The sequence below is a fragment of the Amphibalanus amphitrite genome, unplaced genomic scaffold (genome assembly GCF_019059575.1).
Source record: "Amphibalanus amphitrite isolate SeventyFive unplaced genomic scaffold, NRLGWU_Aamphi_draft 000367F_arrow, whole genome shotgun sequence".
Classification (NCBI taxonomy): Eukaryota; Metazoa; Arthropoda; class Thecostraca; order Balanomorpha; family Balanidae; genus Amphibalanus; species Amphibalanus amphitrite.
This window is the reverse complement of record NW_024881861.1, coordinates 282,444-307,126: the sequence shown is the minus strand read 5'-3', so window position 1 is coordinate 307,126 and position 24,683 is coordinate 282,444. Positions and strand designations below refer to the sequence as shown.

Genomic DNA, 24,683 nt, shown 5'->3' with positions numbered 1-24,683 from the left:
CTCACCACTGAAAACACAGAGAGGGGAGCGTTATAAAGAGGGATTAGACGCGTGTTTTACTGACAGTGACTGCCCGGAGCAAGGAGCCTGGACCGGAAGTTTATCTTACTCCTACAATGGTGGATGATAATGGATTTATGCTGTAAGGCAAGCTTGCGTATATACTTGATCGCAAGCTTTCAGGCATTGAAAGTTGAAGCTTATCTTTGAGTAGAAACTAAGATATAATTCATTAGCCCTGTAGCCTGTAACAGGCAAGTAAAACTTCGTATGACAACCAGGAAGATTGCAATGCATGCTCAGCTTTAATCCTTAGGCATACGTAATTACGTACACGTAACACGTATACCTACACGTAATAGTGACATGAGCACATCACGTTACAAACGATTGACTCCATAGGTAGGGGAGAGTGGGGAAAGATGCCCAGGGTTTGACTATGTCATATATTATTCAAAAATGACGATCGGAAAGCCAAAACTTGGAGTTTCAACCGAAGCCGACATCATTTTTCTCCAAAAATATCACACTTTCGTGCCTGAAATATGATAACATTTTTTGCTATTAAGCATTTTCCTGAAGAAGTGAAAAGGGGCATCTTACCCCACAGGGTGGGAAAGACGCCCCCTGACGTTGGGTAAGAGGCCCCCTGCACTATAAGTGACATAAATAGGCACGTGAATCGCCTGAACGAATCAGTATTCCCTTCGAGCCTGCAATAGACACTAAAAGTCATCGTAAGGGCCCTCAAAAGTAGTCGTAAGGGGCTTCAGAGGTCATCGTTAGGGCCATCATAGTCCAGCGTGGCCAAACAAGCCTCCGTGGTGGCGTTCGGAGACCACTGTGGGGCCCTTATAGGTCTTCACGATGCTTGAGGGGCCTCGAGCCCATCGTGGGGACCTCAGATGCCAGCGCGGCCCGTGGAACCAACGTGGGAGCCCTCAAAGGATGTCGTGAGGGGCCCTGGAACCAATAATGGGGCCCACAGAGGCCGTCTTGATGGCTCTCAGAATCAGATGCCGCCCAAAAAGTCGCTGTGTGGGCCGAGAGACCGGCATGGGGAGCACCCGACCGTACCGGACTCTCATTAGTCCCAGATCGGCTTTTGTCTCTCATCACAAGTATGTAACAAATGATTTGACGGGCTGCTTGAAGGACAGCCTACGGATTTAGGGGGGCGTCTTTCCCCATCAGGACAGGGGGCATCTTACCCCAAGGTACCGAAGTAACATTAAATCAGCACAATTTGTTAGCCATAAAACTACACCCTGAAACAAACTCTTTGGAACACAGTACACGCATGTTAATGTATCACGACTATACCAAGGGACGCAAAAATTATCTACCTTCTTTGATATTTACAATGTTTTGACGCCAAAATATTTTTTGAAAGCAGCAAATAAAAAACATGCAATCACCAGCCAGCCGTTGCCCAACTGAGCTTCGCAAATTTTTGTGCAGTTAACAAGGCAGGCTTCCGCTTTACGCTAAGAACATTAATTTCCAGGTTCGATTCATTGTTTCGCCGCTAGAGGGGGTGGGGCGTCTTTCCCACCCTGGGCATCTTACCCCACTCTCCCCTACCATCACTTGCGAAATCAAATTTTGTTCCCAGGTATCTACGTTCTGGTAACTAGGTCAAGTTAAATATTCTCGTCTAAAAACTGTAGATGTTTCTATTCATAAGTAGGTATGTAAGATACAGCTTATTTTATAGAAATTTGAAATTTGAATTTTGATAAATTCCGTGCATGGAATCATGAGGAATGAATGGGGCAGTCGAGGGTAAACTGCAATTTTAACAATTTGTCATTTCTTGGGGATTATTAAAAAGCAATTAGCAGTATGCCAGGGCTGCGGAATCGTCAATTTTCGGTGACTCCGACTCCGAATCCGACTACTGGAAGAACTGTTGACTTCGACCGACTCCAACTCCGACTACGACTCCGCAACTCTGCCATGTCTGCGGAGTCGATGGATTTTCGGTGTCTCCGACTCCGACTCCGGCTCCGGTTCCCAAAATCGACTCCGACTCCGATTCCGACTTCGCAGCCCTGGTGTACGTGACTACCAACTCTCCAACCCTCGCCGGACCTATTGGTTTTCTACATACGCGCCGGCCGAGGGGGGGGGCGGGTACGACCCCCCTCGACGTTTCGCTCGACCAAGCACAGTGAGCTGCCGCCGACCGCGGCCCGCACCAGCAGCACAGTCGACCGGTGGAGTGAGCTGCCGCCGACGTTTCGCCGGTGCCTCGACGTTTCGCCCCTGGTGGAGCTAGCGCGTCGCAAAAAAAAACGAGCGTGTGTGCCGTTACGAGACGCAGAGATTGATAGCCGATTTTAAGGTCCAGGTCAACCGGTAACCTCTGAGATGCCCCAAGGTACGGTTCCGTTTTTGGTGAATAACTTCGCAAAAAAACGCCGCAGAGCCGCGATTTTGGCAGCATCGTGTTCGCCTCGCTCAGGCGCGTCGAATGATGTACTTTTTGTTTGGGTCAGGTCAACTTAGGGTGTTGACCTCAGGTCACGGTCAGGTCAGCGCCCCCAGGTCACGAAGTTGGTCGAAAGAGGTCATGTCGCATATCATTCGATTCGGCAGGTCGTCCCGAGTCCATTGGTGGCTTTCCCGACTCGCTAGCTCAATTTGATCGGAAGTTATTGACGAAAAACTAATATGACCTTGATGGCGGCATAAATGACGTCACGCAAGGTCAACATTGCAAAAGTGACGCATCTTACCTTGCAAGGAGTGCATCAACTAGCGATTCTGTGTGCTTGAGATAATTGGAGATCGTTCTCGGCGCCAGAATAGCAGTTTTCATTTTTCCCCATTGACTTATATATGGTAAGGTCACGAAAATGATCTAACCTCATATGACCTTGAGGAAAAATCCGAGATATACACGTTGTGAGACTCATAATGTATACTAGATCCTGCAAGCTTCATTTCTCTGTGAAAGCTCCTTTGGCAGTGAGGGCGTTGCGAATATGCGACATCTGGAGACCGTGCATAGGTTCACTTCTGACGTCATAGGTCAGTGACCTGACCTGACCCGATTATGCGGTTGGTGTCAAAAGATCCGGGTTGAATCAAAGGTCAGGTATGTTAACCCGCGACCGCCTGGGGGGTCAGTCCGATCCCCCTTCGTTTTTCTTGAATAACTCATGAACCGCTTACGCTATCGACTTGAAACTAGGCATACCTTCTCCCCCATCAATTTGACGTCTCCTGTGCAATTTTTAAGAAAAAGTTTCAAAAATTTTTGAGATATATCGATTTTAGTGATGTAACTACATGGCGTTTTTAATCAAAAAGTGGTAAATGTTTAAAAAATCGCCAAAAATCAGGGTTAAAAGCAAATTGCAAATTAAGGACATGAACAGACGCAGCTCAACGAGTTCTTTAAAATGGCTATCTCGGATTTTCCGTAAAATGCGTTTTTCACCCCTAAAAATTCAAAAAACTATATTTTTTGGAAAACAGCTAATAAAATCCAAAATTTAGAGAATTTCCAAAAAGCCGGAATATATGCTATAGAGCTCTATTAGAACATTAGATGTCCCAAATTTCAACTTTCTATTTTGATTTTTGACCCCCAAATTGTAAAAAAATAGCTCCAACATGCATAGGGCATGGTGACGTCATAAGCATTTTCGTGAATTAGAGGCACTTCTGAACATCGCATGTGAAAACAAATGGCACCACTAGATTCCTGGGACAAAGCTCGTCTAGAAAAGTGCATTTTTATGTCAAAAATAAAAGATTGAAAAATTGACCTTTTTCTTAGCCCTCGTTTAGCTATGTATGGTATAAACGATTTTTTATGCTTTCAATGCACACTTATCACCAGCACAGTGAATTGGGGTCACATATAACCATTACCATCGGAATCGGCGTGAAAAATAAGCCATAAAACATGTGTCGCACGCCCATGTAGTAGAAAGTGAAAACCGTGACCTTTCGTGACCTGACCTGACCTTGATCCGTACTTAGTATGACCCCTATACGCACATGGTACCTTCACTAGGTCTTTGAGGTCATTTTTGGCGTGTTTCGAGCAGCAGCTATCGATTCCGCTGTCCGTAAGCCTAATCATGCAAAACCCTAGAATTCGACCTTTGACCTGACCTTGACCCGAAAGTTTTTTTTTTATAAATTTAGTCCGAACCTTTTAATTGGAAGGATTCACAAGGACAGAGCCACCGCTAAGCGAAGCTTGTTGCGGTGACCCTGCCCTCTACCCTCCGATCGCGCAATTCCAGTTCTATGGCAGAATTTAGAGTCCAAAGTTTAACGTGCGCACATAGCCGCGCACGGCCGGTCCCCTCACTGACTTCGTCTGGCTACGGCCTGCCACCAACCGCAACCATACCTGTCAGGAGGCCCATAAATGTCAAGCGCCCGTCGCGCTTCGAACCCGGACTGTTATAACCGGGAACGCGTGCTCTCACCACGCGGAGTCCAACGCTCTACCAACTGAGCTACGGGACCGGCAAACTTGACCTCAATCTTAAAATCTTAAGAGTGCTTTGGGAAGAGACCTTTCGAACGCCGCCTCGCGGGGCTCGATGCGACCATTGATTCTCGAGATAACAGGGGGGGGGGGGTCGGATCCGACCCCCCCCCCCCCAGGCTGTCGTGGGTACGGAAATAGCCCAGGCGGTGCCGGGTTAAGTTTCAAGCTCTCTATCGCCAGCGTGTTCGGAGCTATCGCGAAAAAAAAAACTATGGGGGCGGCACCCGCCCCCCCCCCCTCGGCCGGCGAGGGTTAACAACAATTTGGCGTAATGGTATGGACCTGAAACTCAACCAAACAAATCCAAATTCATACATATAGATATCAAATCGCAGAAATGGCATACGTGTAGACTGGTCGCTATAAACTCGGTGCTGTGAAGAGCCTGCACCATCAGTGCTCGGTGCACCCATGCGACAGCGGCTTTCTGCCTACTTCGACCAACCGCATATTCGTTCACCCTCCAACGGAGTTAGCTCTCAGGTCAATATTCAATCAGGTCACCGCCTCCTCCCGGTTCAACGCCCAAAATCAATGACGTCATATTCACCAATAAACGATCGATGATGTCGCAATGAAGCTCACTGAATACCGAAGCTAAGGAGAACTAAACAATAGTACGAGAGTCGTACAGTTGAGCATTGGGTATTTGGGTGACAGCCTGCAGATGTCTGTCAAAGGGCACGTCAGATCGATAGGACGTCATATCGTGATCAGAGCTCAGGATGATTAGACCCTGGTCCAGCGGTAATTAGGTTTCTAAGACCTCTGTTCTCCATCAGGCGGGGAAGAAACTGCCTAGTCTTAGGTCTCAGGACTAGCCAGGTCTTGGACCAACCGTTAGGCGGCACGGGCGGACATCGATAGCAGCGCCTCTATCGGTCACTAGGGAAAGCTGGGCTGTAGGCGACGAAATACCGGCTGAGTTGTCACACGTTGAATAGGTTTATAGACATCCGTTTTGTGAAAAGGTTGAACTTTTGCCTTCAATATTTCTACAGGCAATTTTAGAAGTGTCTTGACATAGATTACAACACCGTTTAGATTATTGTATTCACTTCAAGCCTTCCCTATTGTTCTTGATGATGCGGGAACTATTTCTAATTAGTGTTTCTAGCTTAATAAAAGAACATATTGTGCAAACGATGAAAAAAGCATAGATGGAATATTTGAAATGCAATTTTCTCTAGCAATTAATGATAAATTCTCTACAGGTCAAGGAAAAGATGCATGCTAACTGATAACTTAAAGTTCTTAGGGCCAGTTGTTTTCTTCTTTTCTTACCTCGCCCCAATGGCCGCGAATACACTTGTGATACCGCCTATCGCACCGTCTGAGCGTCAAAGCAACGATGGGCGAGAGAAAATCATTATGGACGTCTCTCAAAATTTTTAATAGGATAGCACTCCGACCCTGTGTCTATCAAAGGCCAAAGTGTGATAGCCCGGCGAAATCTGACGCAATCTGACAAATACAGTTCTACCTGAGTCCTGATATGTACTTGACATGTGCTACAGCGGAAATAGGAAAAAAAAAACTTACTCTAACTTGGAAACTGGATCACAAATATTAGCGTTATTCCAGATAAGTGATTGTTTATGTAGTCACAAGTCGTGTCAGCAATGGTGGTACAAAAACAAAAATGGGAAATACGACCAAAAGCGTCTATTATTCTTATCATTATTATTCATGTTTCTAGACGGGATCAGATTTGGCTGAGATGAACACATATTTAATGTAATAATTATCCGACAGCTGCCTAATGAATAATAAGCAGTACAGTAAGCTATAGATGAGCCTATAAATTTGCATTTTATTTTGACAGCGACAGGCGAAAGTTTATGCAAAATTGGTTAGATCTTTTAACCCTTGCCGGCCGAGGGGGGGGGGGCGGATGCCGCCCCTCCCCCCATAGGTTTTTTTCGCGATAGCTCCGAGCAAGCTGGCAGAGCTGAAACTTGGCATACCTGACCTTTGATTCAAGCTGGATCTTCCGACACCAACCGCATTTTCGGGTCAGGTCAGGTCACTGATCTATGACGTCATAAGTGAACCTCTGCACGGTCTTCTGATGTCGCAACTTTGCAACGTCCTCACCATGCCAGAGGAGCTTTCACAGGGAAATGAAACTTGCAGGACCTATTATCCATTAGGCTTCTCACAACTTGTGTATCTCGGATTTTTCCTAAAGGTCATTAACGTCATTTTCGTGACCTCACCATTATAAGTCAATGTTGGAAAAATGAAAACTGCTATTCTGGCGCCGGGAACGATCTCCAATTATCTCAAGCACATCGAATCATGATTTCATGCACTCCTTGAAAGGTTCGATGCGTCACTTTTGCAATGTTGACCTTGCGTGAGTCATCTATGACGTCATTAGGGTCATTTAGTTTTTCGTCAATAACTCCCGCTCAAATACAGCTAGCGAGTCGGGAAAGCTACCAATGGACTCAAGAAGACCTGTCGAATTGAATGATATGCGACATGACCTCCTTCGACCATTTTCGTGACCTGGGGCGCTGACCTGACCGTGACCCGAGGTCAACAGTAACACCCTAAGTTGACCTCACCCTAACAAAAAGTCCTATATCCTTCGACACGCCTGAGTGAGGCAAACACGATGCTACCAAAATCACGGCTCTGCGGCCGTTTTTTGCGAAGTTATTCACAAAAAAATGCAACCGTACCTTGGGACACTTGACCTGACCTCAGAGGTCACCAGTTGACCTAGGACCTTGAAATCGGGTATCAATCTCTGCGTCTCGTAACGGCGCACACGCTCGGTTTTCCTCGACGCGCTAGCTCCACCAGGGCCGAAAGGGCGAGGGGGTTCGTACCCGCCCTCCCCCCCTCCCCGGCCGGCGCGTATGTAGGTATTATGCATATGTAGAAAACCAATAGGTCCGGCGAGGGTTAAATAAAAGGGGCAACGTAAACCAGAGCCCTATTTCAGCATACGCTTACATAACAATTTAGTTTAGTAGGGGAAGATGGGGGAACACCGCCCTTTGGGGAACACCACCCACTAGAGCACTTCATGGGCCGGATAAATCCGTTATCCACGGATAAATCCGCGGACCGGATAGGATTGGATTCTAAATTTGATAAAAAAGAACGGATATGGGCGGGCCGGATTTGGGAATTGAAGGTTGAACCCGGATCAAAACGGATCAAAATTTTAACATTCAACATTGAAGTTAAAAAATTAACCTAATGTGTTAACCCTCGCCCTGGCAGGGCCTTTTTCATAACACGGCCTGGCAGGGGGGGGGGTCGATGCGACCCCCCCCTCGCGATTGGCTCCTATGGCACCTAGAAACACCAAATTTGGTAGGTAGGTGGGCCCCATGGAGTTCTCGCCCCTGTGCAAATTTGGTTCTTCTAGGTCAATATTTAGGGGGGTTTTGGGGGGTATAAATGTAAAAATTTCGCTAAAAACAGGTCAAAAGTTTTTCGCTTATAACTTTTGATCTAATTAAGATAGGGCAAAAAGAAAAGCACCAGTGAACTCAGCACGTCAAGGCGCGTCGAATGATATACTATTTAGCTTGCTTAAGTGTACTTAAAGTTTTTCTTAATTTTTAAGTAAACTTTAATTAACTAATTAAGTTCAAATTAACCAAATTGCATCATATCGCATATCATTCGATTCGGCTGATCACCAGGAACACAATGACACCATTTTTTAAGCTCTAGCGTCATTATGTGCCAAGTTATTGGAAAAAATGTGATTTGACCTCAGTTGACCTCATTTGACCTGACCCATGGATAAGTACACCAAACAAAGAAGCACCAAGTGACCTGCTGTTAAGTACTGTGGTTTCAAAGCACAAAAGTGATAGAACGAAGCGGATATCTCCAGTATTTTCCGAATTTAGTATTTTCCCATAGGCTTAACATTACGACGCAATGACCTCTAACTGACCTCAGGTCAGTGACCTCAAAAAACCCGAACCATATGTTATACAACTCGGTGAACTTAGCACATCCTGAAAGTTTGAAGGAAATCAGTCGAAAACTGTGAGTTGTACAGGTGCAAAAAGAAAGTTGAAATTTGACCATGACCTTGTACCGGTTTTTCTGACCTGGTGACCTGACCCAAGGTCACCCGGACCTGAAAATTTCAGGTCATATGTAAAAAGGTTGCCCCATAGGCTGTGCCAAATTTGGCGGCGCTGCGCGCCGCCGTTTTTACGCTATCTTCGAAAAATCTTAGGGGGGGTCGCATCGACCCCCCCCCCCCCTGCCAGGGCGAGGGTTAACCCGCGCCCAGATGGGGTCTGCCGAGCAACGTGGTCTGATGGGGGGGGGCCATTTTGGCCCCCCCCCCCTCAGATCTCGAGAACCACGCAACATAGCGACAAGCGGTAAACGGTGTTGGATAGCCCCAACGGGGAACTACCTTGTGACCCAATTTCATTGACCTCGGTCAAACCGATGACGTCACAGGTCAGGTCAAAGGTCGAATTTTCACCGTTTACAGGCATTTCAAGAAATGCGTTGTAGAATCGTGTAAAATGCATTTCATTGAAAATCATCGATGGGGAAATGTTCTTCAAACACATATTTTGCTATTTGAGGTCACTGATACCAGGTCAGGTCACAGAGGTCAGGTCACTGGGGGGGTCACAATATGAAAGTGTCGTGTGATACATGTTTTATGGTCCATTTTACATGACAAATGCGATTATGTGGTTCAGACAGACTTTAGGGCCAGCTTAGGTCACGTTTTGGTCAAGGTTAGGTCAAGGTCAGGTCAAGGTCAGGTCAAATTAGGTCAAATTTCAAAGTTGATATTTTTGCATAAAATGGGTATCGATTCGATGCAGCTCGTCACGGGGAGTTCAATGGTGGTCTCCGTTTTGCGCTACGAGCTCTAGAATTGCTAAAAATTGAGTTCAAAAATTTGACGTCATCAATTTTTAACGGTTTTTTCGCTATAACTTGGCCAAAAAAAGAGGTATCGATCTAAAATTTGGTATGTATATCGAAGAGCGCAGGGACTATCACATATATTCCGGTTTTTTCGAAATTCGAAAAATTTTTGGAAATTTTTTGAGTTTTTCTAAAAAAATCATTTTTTTTATTTTTGGGGGTTAAAATCCCAAAATTTCGAAAATCCGAGATAGCAGTTTTGTAGCGCCGTCTTTTCTCTACACAACCACATAAAGAACTTTAAAATTGCTTGTTAACTGTAGAATTGGTGAGCGTTTCAAGATGTCATGTTTTTTGCTCATTTTTACTCGAACATGACCTCAGTTTGACCTCAATAACTCCTGACCTGAGGTGACCTGTGACTTGAAATTTTGTGTGAAGGTGTCAAATTGATGCCCGGTAAGGTACCCAAAATTTGGCGGCGCTGCGCGCCGCCGTTTTCTCGCTATTTAAGAAAAACCACAGGGGGGGGCCAAAATGGCCCCCCCCATCAGGGCGCGGGTTAAGCGGCAGCAGAGGTTTGATTAAAGTAATAGGCATCATTTTATGACACTCACTTGTCACAAGACTTGTCTTCAAGTGGATAATGTATGCAATGTATGCATGGTTTTTGGAACCATGATGGTCTATGAGATGTATGGCTGTCTGGTCCCTTAGATTGAATTTGTTAGTCCAGTTTTGGGTGAAACCAGTTATTGGTGAAACGGATTATTACGGATATTTTTTGGAAGTTTGGCTGCAATACGGGCCATGGGTGGGCCGGATTCTGATATTCAAAGAAAGGCGGATAATGGGCGGATCTGGATATGACTTGCCGGATATGGGCCGGGCCGGATCCTAAAAAGCCTATCCGTGAAGTGCTCTACCACCCACCCCGATATCAGAAATATAAAAAGTTCTAGGGCGACAGCTAACTGTCTTTTGGCAGCGTGACGACAACAGAAGTGCAGATGTGGGTAGTGCACCGCATTGGTTTAGGTGATTTGCGAGAAATTCCTAATTTTACGTTTCGTGATTGCGTTTTATACTTTTTATAGATAATAAACATAAGAAAACTGATCTTATTTGATAGACTTCAGTCTTGAAGTAGTATTTTATGTCATAATTGGGACTCATCCAAGCATTATATGCTCCTGCTCGAGCGAAATTTTGTCGTGCTGCCATATTGAAGGATTTTTTAAAGAAAAATGCAGGCACTTGGGTAACACCGCCCACTTGGGAAATTCGGTATTTAAAAGCACATTGTGACACCTAACCCAGGAGCGGCGCATTTCAAATAAAGAAAGAACGTTGTTGCTATGTTTTCTTTTTAGAGGATTATAAAAAAATTCCAGAAAATGAAATTTTGGAACTTTAAGTCGTCTAGTTGAATAAATGAGTACTATATTGTCCCAGGGATATAATAAAGTCATTTCCACTGTATTTTAGAAATTTACTAAAACGCCTCGAAAATTTACGATAAGAAGAACAGCTTAATAGTCCAGCAATCTGCAAACTTCGTTGCCTGCTGAGCTCGGGCGGTGTTACCCAACGGTCGGTGTTACCCCGAAAAATGTAGACGTTTACTAAATCTGGAATAATGCAATTATGAACGACACTACAAAAAAACAATTGGTTGATATGTATGTAAAATCTATGCGAAAATCTAATAAAAGTGAGAGATTGATCATTTGGCCAAAAATTACGTGACTATTATAGACCCTATAACCCTCGCCCTGGCAGGGGGGTCGATGCGACCCCCCCCCCTAAGGTTTTTCGAAGATAGCGTAAAAACGGCGGCGCGCAGCGCCGCCAAATTTGGCACAGCCTATGGGGCAACCTTTTTACATATGACCTGAAAATTTCAGGTCCGAGTGACCTTGGGTCAGGTCACCAGGTCAGAAAAACCGGTACAAGGTCACGGTCAAATTTCAATTTTCTTTTTGCACCTGTCCAACTCACAGTTTTTGACTGATTTCCTTCAAACTTTCAGGATGTGCTAAGTTCACCGATTTGTATAACATATAGTTCGGGTTTTTTTTAGGTCACTGACCTGAGGTCAGTTAGAGGTCATTACGTCGTAATGTTAAGCCTATGGGAAAATACTAAATTCGGAAAATACTGGAGATATCCGCTTCGTTCTATCACTTTTGTGCTTTGAAACCACAGTACTTAACAGCAGGTCACTTGGTGCTTCTTTGTTTGGTGTACTTATCCATGGGTCAGGTCAAATGAGGTCAACTGAGGTCAAATGACGTTTTTGCCAATAACTTGGCACATAATGACGCTAGAGCTTAAAAAATGGTATCATTGTGTTCCTGGCGATCAGCCGAATCGAATGATATGTGATATGATGCAATTTAGTTAACTTGAACTTAATTTATTAATTTAAGATTACTTAAAATTAAAGAAAAACTTTAAGTACACTTAAGCAAGCTAAAAAGTATATCATTCGACGCGCCTTGACGTGCTGAGCTCACTGGTGCTTTTTTTTGCTCTATCTTAATTAGATCAAAAGTTATAAGCGAAAAACTTTTGACCTGTTTTTAGCGAAATTTTTACATTTATACCCCCCAAAAAAAACCTAAATATTGACCTAGAGCTACCAAATTTGCACAGGGGAGAGAACTCCAGGGGGCCCACCTACCTACCAAATTTGGTGTTTCTAGGTGCCATAGGAGCCAATCGCGAGGGGGGTCGCATCGACCCCCCTATCAGGCCGTGTTATGAAAAATGCCCTGCCAGGGCGAGGGATAAAGGTTAAGGGGTCGGTGTTCCCCCATCTTCCCCTAATAATTGTCTTAAGTTGCACGCATTTCTGACACCTAGCACTCGCAGTAAGTGTTTTAGACCTCATTATTGAGCCATCTGGTGATGAACTAACGAAGTGACGTCACCGACATACAGCAAAAACCGAAATCTGCCCTGATCACATTGCAAATATGTGCGACCCGGATTACGCCAAACGAAAGGCGGGCAGGCGGGTATTGCATTACGGAGCTAGTGTGGCTAATGGTGTTTATAGATCAGCATAATGCATCAGCGCATAACCTTTGCATATTGTCGAGTCTACAAAGAACATAGCATCATCGCATGGCTGGCAGGACGCATGTCGATTGTCGGTGCCAAGATGTCGGGTAAAAACTTCAGAAGACGCCCGCGAACGTCACACGAAGACGCCCTGACGTCACACGAAACGTCACCCTGACGTTACTGGTTTCATGGGACGACGTCCTGACGTTACCTTACCTTGTGCGGCACCCTGACGTCTCACGGCATGGAGCCCTGTTGTCAGTCACACAAAGATGAAGAGGCACCACAAGCCACACAGCCTTCCCATTGGCTCGGACATCTCCCGTAGTGGAAACTGAAGCGCTGAGCCGTCAAAGGGATCTGCCCCCTGACGCGTCATTACGGCCCTCTCTGCTGTGCCCACCGACCGCTGTGCCCACCGTTCGTGTGTCATCTCGCCAGGCCCATACCGGCTGTCATCCGGAGTCTTGTTTTAGGAGCCTGATCGAGAGCTTAGCAGGCACACGGAGCTGCCCCGATAAGTCGAAATGTCGGTCGTTTATGAGGAGAGACTCCTAATTTCAATCGTTTGAAAGTTGTTCTGAAGAAGAATGAGGGAATCTGAGAGCGCGACTGCTGCCGAGATTAAGTTGAATTGGTGCGTTCGTGAGACACGTCACGGGCTGCGTGCCTGGACCATGCAGGGCGGTAAGCCTGACGGGTATCATAATCACGACTTTTCATCTGGGTCGTTAAAACTAGACATGTTGAACTAGCGCCGTAACGTTTTAGCAGGATGCACGGAAAATGAACGAATGAGTGACGCACCAATGTCTGCTTTTAAACAGCAAAAATACCTGTTCTATTTCGTATCATTATTTAATTTTCAGAGAAATAGTTTTTTAACAAAAAAGCAGATATTTTTAACCCGCGCCCCGTAGGGGGGGGGCCGAAACGGCCCCCCCCCCTGTCCTTTTCGGTCGATATCTCCTAAACCGCTTCAGATATCGCCACCAAACTTTCAGGACACCTCCGGGCATCAATTTTACACATTGTGACCAAAAATTTTCCAGAGGCTATGATAGGTTGGCCACAAATGACGTCAGAATGACGTCATGTTCTGTCATTTTCGACCGAATAAAGACCTTCGCGAGAAGACCTGTCAGGCCTACAGCTTTGAAGATACAGAAAAATGATCAAGACATAAAAGGTGTAGAATTGACAGGGCTACAAAACTGCCATCTCGGATTTTTGAAATTTTTGAGTTTTGAACCCCAAAAATAAAAAAACATTTTTTTTGATATATTAGCCAAAAAATTCAAAAAGTTTTTTGAGTTTAAAAAAACGGAATATATGTGATAGTACCTACCGTCTTCTATCTACACACCGAATTTCAGATCGATACCTCGTTTTTTGGCCAAGTTATAGCGAAAAAACTGTTCAAAATTGATGACGTCAAATTTTCAAACTCAATTTTTGGCAGTTCTAGACCTTGTAGAGCAAAACAAAGACCACCATTAGACTCCCCGTGACGAGCTGCATCGAATAGATACCCATTTTATGCAAAAATATCAACTTTGAAATTTGACCTAATTTGACCTGACCTTGACCTGACCTTCACCAAAACGTGACCTAGGCTGGCCCCAAAGGCTGCCTAACCCACATAATCGCATTTGTCATGTAAAATGGACCATAAAACATGTATCACACGACACTTTCATATTGTGACCCCGGTGACCTGACCTCGCTGTGACCTGACCTGGTATCAGTGACCTCAGAGAGCAAAGTATGTGTTTGACGAACAATGTACCATCGATGGTTTTCAATAAATTACCAATTAACTCGATTTCACAACACATTTCTTGAAATGCCTGTGAACGGTGAAAATCTGACCTTGACCTGACCTGTGACGTCATCGGTTTGACCTAGGTCAATGAAATTTGGTCACAAGGTAGTTCCCGGGTGGGGCTATCGAACGCCGTTTGAATTTCGAAAATCGGCCGGTAACTTTCCGAGATCTTAGGGGGGGGGCCGAAACGGCCCCCCCCCCTACGGGTGGTAGGGTCCGCCGGTAGCCCTACGGGGCGCGGGTTAACAATCTTTTAAAATCATTTTACCATAGCCGGTGTTTTGGATTAAATTGCATAAAATAGCAAAGTTAGCTGAGTTTGTTTTAACAACATAAATATCATTTTTGAAAATAGTTCCGGTATCAAACGTTTCATTTGGAATTGCTCATTTAACCCGCGACCTGGTGGGGGGGGGGGCTATTTTTTGCCCCCCCTCCAGACTTTTCGATATATCTCCAGAACCACTGCGCCGATCGTCACCAAACTTTCAGTACCCTCTCGGACATCAATTTTACACATTGTGACCAAAAATTTTTCAAAATGCTATGATAGGTTGGCCGGAAATGACGTCAGAGTGACGTCATGTTCTGCCGTTTTCGACCCAAAAAAAGGTTTCGCGGGAAGAGCTGTCAGGCCTAGAGCTTTGCAAATACAGAAAAATGATACGGACATAAAAGCTGTAGAATAGACAGGGCTACAAAACTGTTATCTCGGATTTTTTGAATTTTTGGATTTTGACCCCCAAAAATAAAAAAATAGATTTTTTGAATATAATAGCCAAAAAATCCAAAAAGTTTTTTGAATTTCGAAAAAAAACCGGAATATATGTGTTAGTCCTTACCGCCTTCTATCTATATACCAAATTTGAGATCGATACCTCTTTTTTTGGCCAAGTTATAGCGAAAAAACTGTTCAAAATTGATGACGTCAAATTTTCAAACTCAATTTTCAGCAATTCTAGACCTCGTAGCGCAAAACAAAGACCACCATTAGACTCCCCGTGACGAGCTGCATCGAATCAATACCCATTTTATGCAAAAATATCAACTTTGAAATTTGACCTTTTTTGACCTGACCTTGACCTGACCTCCACCAGAAAGTGACCTAAACCGTACCTGATGGTCTTATAACCAACACCATTGAGTTGGAAATGAAAAACTGGCCATAAAACATGCATCGCATAACCTTAGTAAAGTTGGGTTCATGTGGTGACCCTTGGTGACCTTTGGTGACCTGACCTGTGACCTGACCTGGTATGACCAGTGACCTCTAACAGCAACATATCTACTAGGCAACTGACGCCCTATCGCTGATTCCCGACAAAATGCGTTTTCCTCGGTGTTATAGCGCATTCCCTAGAAGACCCGTGAACGGTGAAACATTTCATCTTTGACCTGACCTGTGACGTCATCGGTGACCCCGAGGTCAATAAAATTTGGTTTCCCTCGACAAATTTGACAGGCCTTTCGAACGCCGTTTGAATTTTTCGGATCCGTCCAGTAGTTTCGGAGATACGAGGGGGGGCAAAAAATAGCCCCCCCCCCCCTCCCACCAGGTCGCGTTATAAACAGACCCCACCAGGGCGCGGGTTAAACCAGCAACCCTAACTAAATCCGAACGAATAATTTCATCTGTTGGCTGGACATACTTCAAATGATTTTCTTGGACATAAGGCTTATATGTATTGTTTTGCCGGCCGTTTTTTGATGCCTTTTTTGGGGGGAATGTGCCTATAAACAAAGGGGAAAGATGGTCAGCCCTTCTTAGTCTCCTAATGTCTGATGGGCATATTTAGTAAAGAAATTATGCGTTCCATTTCAATGCGTGTGCTGATAAATAAAATATATAAAAAGCACGCTGAATGAACCTGCTAACGATCATGTTAATCGGGGATATGGCCGTATCAAAAGTCAGGCACCGTCTGTGTCTAGTCGATGGCCGTACTTTATCATTGGTGCCGGGGGGAGAAGGCTGAGTGACAGAGGCAGAGCGGCAGGGGCAGAGCAGTGAGCGCACCCATCTGACCCAGAGGAGGATCCATCTGCCTCTTCCCTCTCCCAGACTCGTCCCTCATCGGCACCCTCTTCCCTCTCACCCTGGCTCGTCCCTCACCGGCCGACGCCCTCTTCCTTCTCACCCTGCCTCGGCCCTTATCGACAGAGCCCCTGCCCACTCGGCTCTCCCCCTGGCTCGTCCCTTCATCCACTCATACCCTTTCCGCAGTCACCCTGAGAGTACCTAACTGACTTCCTCTCCATCGCCACCCTCGCTCGTGCCTCATCTACAAGCCCCTCTCCGCTCTCAACCCGGCTCGGCCCTCACGGCCGCCGGCGGGACCGTACCTGGCACGTCGTTGCCGCCTCCTCGTCGTCGTCGTCGTCGTCGGTGTCGGTGTCGACGGCGCAGGGGGAGAGACACGTCCGCCCGGCACCGGTAGACGGCACGCACTGAGGTAGGTGTGCCAGCCCCGGCCGATAGACGGGCGCGCAGGGACGGCAAGGGGTCACCGCAGGGGGGGGGGACAGATGCAGTGGGACAGGGAAAGAGGAGTCGCGAAGGGTAATTAGCGATGCGGGTTGAGTAGAAAAGAAGGAAAGTAATAAATTTGGTAAGGCAAGAACGCGCAGTGATAATCACTACGTTTCCATGACACGTCTAAATCGATTTAGCGAAATTTCACGTGCGTTTTTCTCGGAAACTATTTGCCTTATGCAAAAAATGAGCGTATATATGGTTTTAGCTAGCACCTACTGTTAACGCCAGACCCCTTGAGACCTTAATTTTTCGCGATTATTTTTAAATGCGTGGAATAATTTCAACCATATCTAGGAAGTAGCTGTTTCAAGACCTGCCGAAACTTTTTCTTCAAATACATTTTGTTGTCACTTAGATATTTGTGGCACTTGTCATTGACTCGTAATGTTAACTGCTTCGTTAGGCGGCATGGGCGGACATCGATAGCAGCGCCTCTATCGGTCACTATGGAAAGCTGGGATGTAGGCGACGATATACCGGCTGAGTTGTCACACGTTGAATAGGTTTATACCCATCCGTCTTGTGAAAAAGTTGAACTTTTGCCTTTAATATTTCTACATGCAATTTTAGAAGTGTCTTCACATGGATTACAAAACCGTTTAGATTATTGTATTCACTTCAAGCCTTCCCTATTGTTCTTGACGATGCGGGAACTATTTCTAATTAGTGTTTCTAGCTCAGTAAAAGAACATACTGTGCAAACGATGAAAAAAGCATAAATGGAAGATTTTAAATGCAATTTTCTCTAACAATTAATGGTAAATTCTCTACATATCAAGGAAAAGGTGCATGCTATTTGATAATTTAAAGTTCTTGGGGCCAGTTGTTTTCTTCTTTTCTTACGTCGCCCCAATGGCCGCGAATACACTTGTGATAACGCCTATCGTTTCCATCCTGGATAGAGGCTTTCATACGTCATATGACATTAGGCTCCGCCCACGACTGCGGCATTGACCCGTGCCCATCAGCGACCTCTGTACAAACGACACCCCTGCCATCTGTAAAGGACTATGAATTTCGCTGACGCTTCACGTGCTATGAATCAATTGCAGCAGACGGTCAAGTAAATGTTAGGTTCTTGTTGACTCTTGTATATAGGACCAAGAGGACCATCACTCCTCAACCTACTACTCACACGTGCTTCGAACAAACGTTAACAATTCCTAACAAATACGATTTTCGATGTAGGATGCCTATCTGTTTGAAATACGAGCGAGCCTTATGATGTGAACCGAAGGCAATTATCTTATTATTGCGTTGTTCGATGGTTGCATAGCGATATACAAATCGGCAGCCACTTGGTGACATCCGACATCCCATTATCGCATTATCTGCAACGCCATAGGCTTTAGATACCTGCAGGTGGATATTTCCTAACCTTATGTCAGTTATATGCCATCTGCACGTCATTTGCAGCTTATAAAAAATAAAGCAAATATCAGCGAACATATCAGCATTGTACAAGCAATGCGCATTGAGCATTTATGGCTCCTCAGTCATCATGTCGCTCTTTGGGCAATGTCAGACAAGACGTTACGCACAACTCCGCCGGCTTTCGGCACCGCTCGACCGTCCCCGCTCCCCGCCACAGCGAGAGTGACCGCGCGCCGGCCCGAAACCGCCGCAGGCCAAGACCACAGAGGCGGGGCTTAGCTGTGACGTCATACCGTATCACAGGCCGACTGGTGATAGCCTCTAGGGGAAAGTGGGTGTATTGCGCCCTCCTAACCAATTGCGCCCACCAACATTCCCACGGATTCAATGACATGTTTTGAATTTTGTGTTCGAAAACATTATTTCCCCCACTAGATAGTTACTTTTCTGGCCCAAGCTCTCCGATGAAGCCAATCAGCAAGGGCTCATTACGCCATCAAAGATGTTACGGCGTTTTCTTAGCTTTTTTGCAGTATTTTGAACCGTTGGCTATACAAATTTGTGATATTTGTGTGATTTTCAGAGTGATATTTAGAAAGAAAACCCCTTTTTACATTATATTTCACTAAAACAGGTAATTTCCTTCAACATCTTTATAACTATAACGCTTTATTTTGATAACTTCTACGCTTTTATTAAAAAGTACCTCAATTTTAATTGCGCACATGGCAATTGCGCCACGGGGGCGCAAATAGAATAATGGTGCAGCTATTGTATCACGACTGTATGAATGCATCATTAACTGATTGCAATAAAGAAGGAGTTTAATGTGAGGCAGGGGAGCAACCCGCTGTCGTCAGTCCGCAAAATATATTTCTCTCGTCAAACTTAAAATGCAGCTGCCATTTATGCTACGAACTTGTGGTGTGATTGACAAAATACGACATTTTCAACATGGACTCAGGCGAGAGAGGTGACAGCTATGACAAAAAAAGTAAAAACTGATGTCATAAAGCTGTCGACACGATAAGAATTATCAATTTTGAGAGAAACGATTGAAAATGTAACCGTATAGGCGCATACGTTTACATATATCTAGTCGGTTACAGTAAACGTTTTCGTTGCACTTGTACAAGCGTACGGACACATGTAAGTTATCTACCTGGGCAAAACACCACGATTTACACCTACATTTATTATTCAACCAGCGTGAATAGCATTATGAATGTTAAAGTAAGCCGTAATGACATTACACTGCCGGGTTGTGTATGCATTCCGTCTCATTCGCTTAGCCATGTTAAAGTATAGGGTGCAATTGGGTTCTAATTGCGCCATCCCCCGGCGCAATTTACAGCAGTTGTCGGCCAATGCGCCCTTTTGTATGTTTCTGAAAAAGCAGCTATCAGAAGCAAACGAAACATTCTTAATTGATCGGGAGGCTCTTAAATCGTAGCCAATGAGTTCCTCTTTGAAATGGTTACCAGTGCATGCTTATATCTCCAACAGTTTTCTTACAATTAGCGTTTTTCTTTAAGGTGGCGCAATTCACCCTCCTTCCCCTACACACCGGGTGAAAATCTTGCTCGAAATTTAACATTACGAGTCAATGAGAAGTGCCTGAAATATTGAAATGGCGATAAAATACCTAAATTGTAAAAGTTTCGGCAGTTCTTGAAACGGCCATGTCCTGAGTTTGGTTGAAATTCTTCCACGCATTTAAAAATAATCGCGAAAAAATAGGGTCTCAAGGGGTCTGGCGTTAACAGTAAATGCTATGATGGAGCAAATCCATTTTTTCAAAATCGGCTTAACTTGTGCCATGGAAACGTAGTCAATGCATGTTTCACACATAAAACATACACTAAAATAAAAACACTTACAAACATGTGGTTTGTATTTTCTTGCTCTGTTATGAGACAACAGGTATGCCAACGCGACACGATGCCGAGTGCCGAAGGACATTGCCACATTCGCTTACTTGAATTAACAAATAAAAGGAATGCAAGCTTTTGCAACTATTGGTTTGGTTTGAAAACAACAGAAGCATGTCTAACGTGATCACTTTGGTTATCCAGTAACTTAGATATGTGCTTTCATTACCGTCAACATTGACAATATTTAATCTTTTATTCTTGAAACGGCCGATAACGACGCGGGTCTTGATTACGTCGCTTAAGATGGGATGGTCACTACAAAAAAAAAGGCTAGCGCATCGTCCTTTGACGTCTTACTCGACGGAGTAGAATGTATTTTGGCATGAGGTCTCCACATAACACCACAGGGTATGGACATTTATTTAGCACAATACAATAGAATATAACCAAACTGTATTCGTATATTTTGAACAGCCCTTTCCAGTCCATATCGCTTGTTGGAGGTGCACTCACCTCACTCCAAACAAAGACTTTCCATTTGTGTGTGCATTGAGAAGGATGTCAGGTATGCTCTAGGTTACCGAAACCAAAATGCATCAGCGCTGGTTACTACGCTATTCTTTCATGACGTCTTTCAACAACTCTTGCCAGGTTTTCTGCTCTGCCGGCTTTGTTGGACTGGGTGAGGGCGGCGGTGGGGGATAGCGTGTGGGTTGAGATGTTGGAATGACTGCAGGCTGAACTGTTGGAGTTGTTTTGGGCTGGAACTTTGGACGATCTCTGGTCTGTGAAGTTGAACCGACTTTATGTTGTAATATTGAAGCAGGTTTGTTCTGGGATGCTTGACCAGCCGAGGTTTTCACAGAGCTAGATTTATCCAGCTCAGTAGCACCCACCCTCGTACCAGCATTGCCATCCGTTGCCAGATCAGAGACTGTGGCTTCTTTATCTTGAACTTTCAGATCATCAAAAGATGTCGCAATTTTCTGTCGAAGTGACACGATGCCAAGTTCCTTTGTCGCAATACCTTGTTGCCTTCCAATCTCTACTTGTTCAGCATGAGCGACATTCTTTGTCTTGAGCTTGACCCTGTTGTCGACAAATCCTATTCCTTGATCAAGTATAACCGACGACCCAGCCAATGCCTCACGCGGTGAATACAGCTTACGGCTGGCGTGCTTTTTCTCGATGGAATGATCGGCATCCAGGGCTCCTGATCGCTTTTGCTGAGCTTGCGAGCTCGTCGTAAGTGATCGATGAATGTCTCCTTCATCTGCTACCGTTACACCGACTGCCTGTCCACTGCCCACTTTTGCCTGCGATTCGTGTGACGTTATTCCATTGACAGGATCTTTAGGAGAAAGATAACCAGCTTCTACGGATGCGCCGGCCGCGCCGACTGCTCCCTCTCTTTGGGATTTGAGCCGGGACCTTTCTGCTGTTGCACCTATTTTTCCATTAGCATGTCCCTTAGAAGATAGGTAGCCGTCTCCTATCAATCCAGGGGCCGCACCAACAGTCTTACCTTGCGATTGAGCCCGGGAGCCTTGGAACGGTATGCCTGTTTTTCCATTGATATGACCTTTAGAAGATAGATAGCCGTCTCCAATTGATGCAAAGGCGGCCCGAGTTGTGTCACCTTGCGATTTGACCAGGGATCCTCCTGCCGTTGCGTCTGTTTTTCCATTAGCATGTCCTTTAGAAGATAGATACCCGTCTCCTATTGATGAAGAGGCCGCACCAACTGTTTGTTCGCCTTGCGTTTTAACCCGAGATCCTTCTGTCGTTATGCCTGTTTTTCCATTGATATGTCCTTTAGAAGATAGATAGCCGTCTCCTATTGATGAAGAGGCCGCAGCGACTCTCTGTTCGCCTTGCGATTTGGCCCGGGATCCCTGTAAGGTGTCTGTTTTCCCATAAGCATGATCCTTGGGCGATTGATATGCTGCGCCACTAATTGATTCGCGGGTCGTACTCGCCGCTTCTCCATGTCTTGATTTTACTCGTGATCTGTGGGGCAAGTTGCCAGTTTTTCCAAGAATATACTCTACATAGGCGCGGAATTCGCTTGTTCGATCTTTTGATCCTGCACCTTTCGCGGCAGTCTGTGTTCGAGCCGATTGGGCGTGGTGTCGAAAATCCCCCGACTTTGCCCTTTGCGGCGGCAATTGGATTGCGTTATTTCTCGGCGTATACCTCTGGGCCGGGCTGCCAGCTGTTGGCACCTGTGATTTGGTGAGCAGCGCTCTGATCAGCTCTGCGGCTCTGCTGGAGCCCCGTATGACGCCGGCAATCCACTGCAGGTAGGCGCTGACCCGAGAGTAGATACTGGGTATCCCGGGCACGCCACAGTCGTATAAGCCGAGCGAGACGACGCCCACCAACACAAAGCTGCCGTCCTTCTGCTGCAGCACCATGGGACCGCCTGAGTCACCCTGCAGAGATAATAAGGGAGGGGTTAGGCATAGGCTGATCTGGCCGATCTGCACTTTCATAAGGCTAACTACACATAAAAAAATACAAACAGACTCTTCCTTGCGGATTCATCTGCAGCACGCGAGAAAGAGCAAGGGCGCAAAATGTGGGCTTGAGATAGAGAATACTTAATTGGAATGGAAACATTTAAAAATTGATATCTAATGATTCTAACTTAGTTTCCATCGAAGACTTATGCTAAGAGACCTGTTTTATCGGACAAGGTGCATACCAAACACTCACGTGCGGTATTTTTCAGGGAGGGGAGGGGAAGGCCAGCAGAGAAGATAGTGGATCCTTACCGAGCAGACGTCCATGTCTCCCTGTTCAGTGCCAGCACACAGCTTTGTGGACTTCAGAAATCCTCCAGGGAAGTAGGTAGACAACATAACTGGATCGACGTTGGCCTCGTATATTTTCCGACAGGCGTCTTCCGAAACAATCGGAATGGTGGCCTCCAAAAGCACGTGACTCTTGCGCCCACCTGAAAGAAAATGGCGGAGACGAGATCATTTTGCATTGCAACCACAACCATTGCCACTGCACCAGCTAAATGTCACTGTAGCTATTATACATTAGACTAAGAGTGCTTTCAAAGCCTTGTTATTGTCATTAATGAAGCTGCCCCAGCTCTGTCACTATAACCTCCTCACTCTCCAGCCCAGTCACCGCAGCTTCCCCAGTCATTTCATTACAGCTTTACCATGCCTGCCATTAGACTCACCAGCCCTATCAGTACCTAAAGCTTCCCAACCTTGTCATTATACTAACCAGTAACCAGCCCTGTCACTACAGCTTTCCCTGCCTCGTCACTACAGCCTCCAGTATGCCAACATGCTGCTAGCATGTTGCCAGCATGCCAGCAGTATTCCAGCACCCTCATTATAGCTTCCTGCAGCGTTGTCACTGCAGATTTACCAGCCCTGTCACTACAGCTTGTCCAGCCCTCTCACTACAGCTTCTCCAGCTCCTACAATGTACAGCCTCCCAGACCCCAGTCCCCGTCACTACAGTTTTCCCATTAGAGATGTCAATCGGATACCAACTTATTGGTATACCGATACCAAACCGATACCAACTTGGTATTTGGTATTTCAATCGTAATGTGTTTGGTATTTTGTTGGTATCATAAACCCTCACTAATGTATAAGAGGCTAAGAAATCGGTAAAAAGTTGGTATTTCCCTCATGTTCCTAAGTTGGTTTGGTTTCGGTAATTTCCCGTGGTTTTGGTTGGTATTTGGTTTGGTATCGGTATTCCGATTTTCCGTAATTGACATCACTATTTCCCATCGTGCCGCCGCAATTACCATAGAAGCTGGAGCTGCCCCAGCCGGCCATGCTGACGTGCTGCCCGGCCAAGTCCCCGCTCAGAGATATCGGAAGCTGAATCGGACCGACACAATCAGACAATTTCGCCGGCTGGGAGATAGTCAAAATGGCGATGTCGTTGTTGAAAGTGAGCACCTGTGGGAAAAACGGTATAATTCGTGTAAGCTAATTTCATCTTTTTTAACAACATTAACATTGACATTAACAAGTGTTAGCTCGGCATTGAGGCTCATGCTTAGATAGATATCATCGGTGCATCGTTCGTGATCAGGCACATCTTAGATACTAGACCTGACGATGTGCTATGAAAGAAACAGATATCTTTCTAGTTGAGGTTTATTTGCCATTGGGTTTACAGTGCAGGGATATTTCTATCTCGCACTCCTCTGAGATGCAAAGATAAGAATTTGTTATCTCTGCATCTCTCTGAGATGCAAAGACAAGGTCTAGAGGGTTCATAGCCAAAAATCGAGAGTTCACTGATGATAGGTCAATGACCGAACGGCATTTTTAATTAATGGCTGTTTATGTATGAAACTTATGAAATAAAAACAAACTACTCTAAATCTTTTTTTTTACATAGATGAATACAAAATACACTTTTTAATTAATTAAGAATAAACCTTAACCCTAGAACGCCTAGGGGGGGGGGGTTGTATCAACCCCCCCCCCCCCCCTGAGGTTTTTTCGAAGTGCACGCTAAACGGCTTGTCGTAGCGGGCTGAAATTTTCAATACCCTCTGGGGCAACCTTTGCGCATCTTTTGCCGAAAAAAATTGATCGGGTCATGTCAGGT

At 45.3% G+C, this 24,683-nt stretch overlaps 1 protein-coding gene across 1 annotated transcript; it reads right to left on the bottom strand.

Annotated features, from left to right (window-relative positions):
- Nucleotide 1: 1 nt before the first annotated feature.
- LOC122389651 (proclotting enzyme-like) lies at nt 2–23,896 on the bottom strand. Its single transcript, XM_043381865.1, has 5 exons — nt 23,866–23,896; nt 22,859–23,040; nt 22,307–22,516; nt 16,641–16,745; nt 2–7 (listed from the first exon to the last, which is right to left on the bottom strand). The coding sequence occupies exons 1-5, from the start codon at nt 23,894–23,896 to the stop codon at nt 2–4; spliced, it is 534 nt and encodes a 177-aa protein (XP_043237800.1).
- Between the last annotated feature and the right edge of the window lie 787 nt (nt 23,897–24,683).